The sequence below is a fragment of the Saimiri boliviensis genome, chromosome 2, assembly GCF_048565385.1.
Source record: "Saimiri boliviensis isolate mSaiBol1 chromosome 2, mSaiBol1.pri, whole genome shotgun sequence".
Classification (NCBI taxonomy): Eukaryota; Metazoa; Chordata; class Mammalia; order Primates; family Cebidae; genus Saimiri; species Saimiri boliviensis.
The window spans coordinates 144,210,869-144,216,868 of NC_133450.1; the positions used below are offsets into that span (position 1 = coordinate 144,210,869).

Below are 6,000 nucleotides of genomic sequence, written 5' to 3' on the forward strand. Positions count from 1 at the left end.
TTTTTAGATCTTCATCCATGGAACTGAATGAGATCACATTTCTTTTTTTTTTTTTTTTTTTTTTTTTGAGACGGAGTTTCGCTCTTGTTACCCAGGCTGGAGTGCAATGGCGCGATCTCGGCTCACCGCAACCTCCACCTCCTGGGTTCAGGCAATTCTCCTGCCTCAGCCTCCTGAGTAGCTGGAACTACAGGCACGCGCCACCATGCCCAGCTGATTTTTCTTATTTTTAATAGAGACGGGGTTTCACCATGTTGACCAGGATGGTCTTGATCTCTTGACCTCGTGATCCACCCGCCTCAGCCTCCCAAAGTGCTGGAATGACAGGCTTGAGCCACTGCGCCCGGCCTTCTTTTTTTTTTTTTTGAGACAGTGTCTCATTCTGTCACCCAGGCTGGAACGCAGTGGAGCGATCACAGCTCACTGCAGCCTTGATCTCTATCCTCAAGCTATCCTCTTGCCTCAGCCTCCCGAATAGCTGAGACTACAGGAGTGGGCCACCACATCCAGCTAATTTTTAAAAAATTTTTAGTAGAGAGAAGGTCTCACTATGTTGCCCAGGCTGGTCTCAAACCCCTGAGCTCAAGCAATCCTCCTACCTCAGTCTCCCAAAGTGCTGAGATTACAGGCTTGAGCCACTCTGATTTGCCCAGATCATATTTCCACCACCCTACAGAACGCATGTAAATCACTTGCTTGTGCCAAACATTAACTCACTAGACTTCACGTTGCTTGGGAAAATTTTACATTTTATTTGACATCTTCAGAGACTCCTTTTCAATCTAATAATACTATGCTCAGAGTAAACTAACAACAACTGATGCACTTTGCTGCAAAGAGTCCAAAGGATATACATGGAGACTTCAAGGTGCTGGAGGGGAAGCCTAGTTGTTAAGTGTTGGACTCACAGACCAGACTTAATAGAAACTGCAGGTTCAAATCCTGCCAGGTCAACTGAGACTCTATTATGATCTGCTAGAAAAACTGAGCATGAGACATTTTACTGCTCTTTGACAAATTTAAGAGGGCCTTACAGACTGTCTCTGGGGTTTCTGAGGAAATATAAACAGGCAAAAAACTTGGCAATCATTTAAACATACTGTCTTTTAGTTCTGTTTAATGGGGAGAAAAATCACACCTCTGCAACATGCTGTGCACATAACAAAGAAATAGTACCATCACCTTCCAGATGCCCAAATAATATGAGATCCTTTGAGTAAGTTTACCATAGCATACAGTATTATAGATTTCTAACATTCCATTCTTGCCCAATGCAAATCTATAGACAATAAACCTAAAATTACCCACCAACCTGTTTTTTCTTTAGTTTTTAAAGGCCATCAAATCCTTGGAGATAGTATGGACCTCCAGCTGTTAACATTCAGAAGGAACACACTTACAGCCCTGTCTCCATTGGGCTTATTACTGCTCCAGTCAATGGTGCATTTCAGAGCTGAGAACAATTCCAATGAAGTTTTCACTGCTAGTAGTAAACACCACTGCTTCAACCATCCACATTAGGTCAGCATTTAACAGAGGGTCTCCCTCTGGAGCAGGTTGTCCAAGAATATGAGTTCAACCACTGGCTCAAGAGAAGCGGAATGTCTTCTCAATGGTTCAAAATTCACTTTCTGTTCAACTACAGGCCTTCTGCCAACTGAGGATCTGAGCTCTTTAGGGCAGTGACTACAATTCTTCCTGGACACAGAAGGCCAACAAGGTGACTGCCACACATCAGCACAGAGCGAAAGCCATTACATATTAGTAGCCAGTGAGAAACAAGGTTCAGGACCCTGTACTGTAGAGGAGAGCACTGTAACACGCCAGCAAGCAGAGTGGTGGAAGGGGAGCTGGGTGGCATGTTCATCCATTACAGCCATGGGAGGATCTGAAGTCTAAGTAAGATGGATACTCACTACTGTACTGGTTGGCACCTAGGCAGTAAAGTAACAATTCATCAGATAAGATTTTAGGTGGAACCACAGGTTTGGAAAGTTCTGGGATCCAATATAATGTCTATAGGAGCATCAATATATAACATGAAAAGTCAGTATCAGGGAAACAGGTAAGGATCCCTCCCCTGGAATACTGGAAAGAGATGTAAAGACCATATCTTCAAGCGCCCGAGTGAAGACCTTCTTCTAATACAATGGGTCCTGTGGCTTTCTGTTAGGAATCAAGCAGTAATTAGTTATAGCCCAACTTTTAAAGTATCAGTGAGCTTACAATTACATAAGAAGAGAGGACATGAGACACTCAACAGAGTAAGTTTAAGCGTTAGGACTAACTTGTAAGTACGGTTTAGATACAATTTAAGGACACGTTCTGTTCTAAGCGCCATGCCAGAAGCCAATGAGTATTTTTGGCAGGTCCCATATCCACTCTACAGGGAAGCTTGGAGCCTTTTAAAACCCAGTTCATTTAACTCTGAAAAAATGCACGACATTGTCAGACAGTAAAGTTTCAATGTCGGAATGAGGCCACACCATTTTCCCCAGTAGAGGTAAACCACTGCCATGAGAAATTTCTACCTCTTGGGGATCACCCACAGACGCAACTCCTCCCTCTCTCCCCTCTCCAAAGAGCACCCTCACATACAAGATGCCCTCCAGTTCCTTCTACTCAACAGTAAGTCTAGAGACGATGTTCCCCAAGTTTTAACAAGCTACTGGGCGTGAGAGAGCTGCCTTATGTCTACACCCAGATCCTCCCCGGACCCCTCCACTCGCGAGGTTCAAAACCCCGCGCTGGCTACCCTGTAGGGCCAGGCCGGCCGCTGGGGCACGATGGGGGCAGATGCTTTAAGCAAATCCTTTCCGTGCGATTTCAGGCACCTGGGAGACCCGCCAGACAGGTGGGCCTGGGCCTCGCAGTGGCGCTTCATCCCCCCGGCCCCTCTCGGCTGTAGGAACCCTAAGGAACGGCCCGGCCCGGCTGAGACGTCGGTTCAGGCTGCCTCCCGCCCCCAGGCCCGAACCCCTCTTCCCCGCCCGCCCGGCCCCGCCTCGGGATCTCGTGCTCCTGCCAGCCGGCTGCGCCCGTACCTGCCGGACCCGGTGCAGGGCATCCACAAAGCCCTCGGCCTTCATCCCCACAGGAGCGCTCTGCCCCTGCACCAGCTCCGCCATTACCGCCCCCGCCGCCGTCGCCCCCGCCGCCGACGCCGCCGCTCGGCTCCCCGGTCCGGCCTCCCGCTCCGCTTGGGAACCCGTAGCCGGAAAGGGAAAGTCGCCGTACTTCCGGCGGAAGGGAAGCAGGGACGCTCACTCCGAGAGGAGCCGCGTCTGCGGGGGCGGGATCAGGGCACGTGACTTTTGACCGACCGGAAGTGGGGGCGGGACCGCAGCGCCGGGGTGGGCTCAGAGCGCCGGGCTGCCGTCGGTCTCGAGGGTCCGGTCGCGACCCCGCCCTTCCCGAGCAGGATTTGGTCCAGGACCGTCGATGGCGTCGTGACAGGTCCCTGTGGCTCGGATATGGCTCAGAGGTGTCCGCTGTCGGCCGTTTGGAATCTCAGAGGGACTGACGTGGCTCTTCCAAGACGGCACCCCGAGCAGTCATGGTTCATCAACAGCCTGGTCCTGAGCAGCCCCTCTCTGAAATGGCTACTGGTTGGGAACTTGGGGGCCGACCGCTTTGAAAGGGCATGGAGGGCAAGGGACAGCATCACAGAATGTCGGTGTCCCACGTTTGCGGATTGTCCCGGGTCCCAGTTCTTACACTGCAGTTTGCACGAGGATGGGCCGCCGCCGCCACTGCCGCCTGGGGTTGCCGGGTGACGCCGCCGAGGAGGGACGCGCCCACTGAAAAGCCAGCGTGGTGTCCTCTTACCCACTGCTTCACAAACTCTGGGACTCTAGGGGGTGCAGGAAACATCACAGGACCATTATTGCTCCCGTTCCTGCTCAGTCAAAACTTGCAGGAGGCTCTTTGGAACGCCTATGTAACTTTAATGGACGTGACTAGGTATAGATCTTCTACAGCAAGGAAGGAATCTTAGTGCCAGAATTCAGTTGAGCCTTTGAGGTGAGCAAACAAGTAACGAGATTTAGGGGGGCGCCCATTTTTGTATTAGCACGATGGCCCTCGTGTTTAATATTTCTCCAGCCCTATTATGCAGAGGAGTTGGACTTAATGAAGAACGATGTTGGCAAACATTTTATGCCCATCTTGAAGTTATGAAGGAAGATGAGCAGCAAGAAAAGGAAATAAAGAAAGAAAATCCAATATGGGCCAGGTCCAGTAGCTCATGCATGTGATCCTAGCAGTTGGGGAGGCCAAGGCAGGCAGAACTCTTGAGCCCAGAAGTTCAAGACCAACCTGGTCTACATAGTGAGACCCCGGTCTCTACAAAAAGTACAAAAATTACCCAGGCATGGTGGCATACACCTATATTCCCAACTACTTGGGAGGCTGGAAAGGAAGGATTACCTGAGCCTTGGAGGTCAAGGCTGCAGTGAGCCGTGGTCCTGCCACTGTAGTCCAGACTGGGCAACAGAGCAAGACCCTATTTGGGGAAAAAGTCCCATATGACTTTTCTGGGTGACCCCACCCTCTCCTCCCACTGTGTCATTATGGCAAGAGAGCTTTGGGCTTTCTAAAGAAGTGTGAGGAATGCTTGGCCAATAATCAGAGCACAGTTCTTTATTTGATCATGACTTCTCTCCTAGACCGTGAGTTACTTTAGAGCAGAGACTTATTTTTCCCTGTATCGCTAGGGTTTGGCACATGGAAGGTGCTTAGTCAATTTATTTTGCATTCAACAATGCCAGGTAGAATAATTCATAGATTATGGCAAAATAAAAAAATTTGGCAACATTGCAAGATTGAAGATTACTTTCAGGAAAAATGTTTCAAACCCTGTTCAAAAGTACATAACTTGCTGTGTTGTTGAAGTGCCAGCATGAGGAAGACCCATGCCAACACGTCCATTTATTGCCCATTCTGGGTGTGTTGAGTGTTTTAACTTCGGTTGTAAAAATCAAGGAATGGCAGTGGTATGAACTTTCATGAACACAATCGTTCAAGTGAACCAAATATCAATGATAACTTATGTTTTGAATTTCTTAAATGTATTTCTGAGGTTAGGATGTTGATTGATGCATATTCCAGCTGGCTTTTCCTATGAGTATAAATAGTGAAAACAAGGCTATTGGCCTAAATATAAGATATATTCCAATGTTTGGTCCAAGGACCAGATAATCCCTGAATAGGGAGATAGAGCTCTCTTTCCCCCTCTTTTATTGGTTGAGTAACTTTGAACAGGTCACTTATATTTGGGGGCACAGAAGATGAAGATGGCCCCAAGCCTGTCATGTCCACTGTTAAATGTTCTGCTAACACCCTGGACTTCATCAGCTTGTTACAGCACTTACCATAGTTGCTTTGAAATCATCATGCAGTTATATGTTTATTGTCTGCCTGTTCCACTAGAATAAAGCCTCTACTGATACAAGGTCTGTTTGTCTTGTTAATTGCTCTCCCTGCCACCTAGCATCAATTCCTGGCATGTGGTTAGTTCTCAGCATTTGTGAAATGAATGAATGAGAATGATCTTGTCCAAAGAGGATAGAGAAATATTCTTACAGGTTAACAAAGAAAAATCTGGCTAGGCTCAGGGGCTCGCGCCTGTAATTCCAGCACTTTCTGAGGCCAACCTGGGCAGATCACCTGAGGTCAGGAGTTGGAGACCAGCCTTGCCAACATGGTGAAACCCCATCTCTACTAAAAATACAAAGATTAGCTGGGTGTGGTGGGGAGCACCTGTAATCCCAGCTACTTGGGAGACTGAGACGAGAATTGCTTGAACCTGGGAGGCAGAGGTTGCAATGAGCCAAGACCACGCCATTGCACTCCAGGCTGGGCCAGAAGAGCAAAACTCTGTCTCAAAAAAGAAAAAAAAAAAAAAAAAAAAAAAAAAAAAAAGGCCTCACGCCTGTTATCCCAGCACTTTGGGAGGCCAAGGCAGGTGGATTACCTGAGGTCAGGAATTCAAGACCAATC

At 48.3% G+C, this 6,000-nt stretch overlaps 1 protein-coding gene across 4 annotated transcripts in view; it reads right to left on the minus strand.

Moving 5' to 3' along the window:
• FUBP3 (far upstream element binding protein 3) overlaps positions 1-3,221 on the minus strand; it is a 58,676-nt gene extending 55,455 nt beyond the window's left edge. For 2 of the 4 annotated variants that reach the window (XM_039461420.2, XM_039461421.2), the window contains exon 1: positions 3,045-3,194. In XM_039461420.2, the coding sequence (XP_039317354.1) occupies positions 3,045-3,128 (84 nt within the window). In that variant the 5' untranslated portion in view covers positions 3,129-3,194. Of the gene's footprint in view, positions 1-1,312; positions 1,633-3,044 lie in introns of those variants that run through there. The other 2 variants (XM_039461419.2, XM_074394617.1) reach the window with 2 other exon arrangements.
• Positions 3,222-6,000: the final 2,779 nt, after the last annotated feature.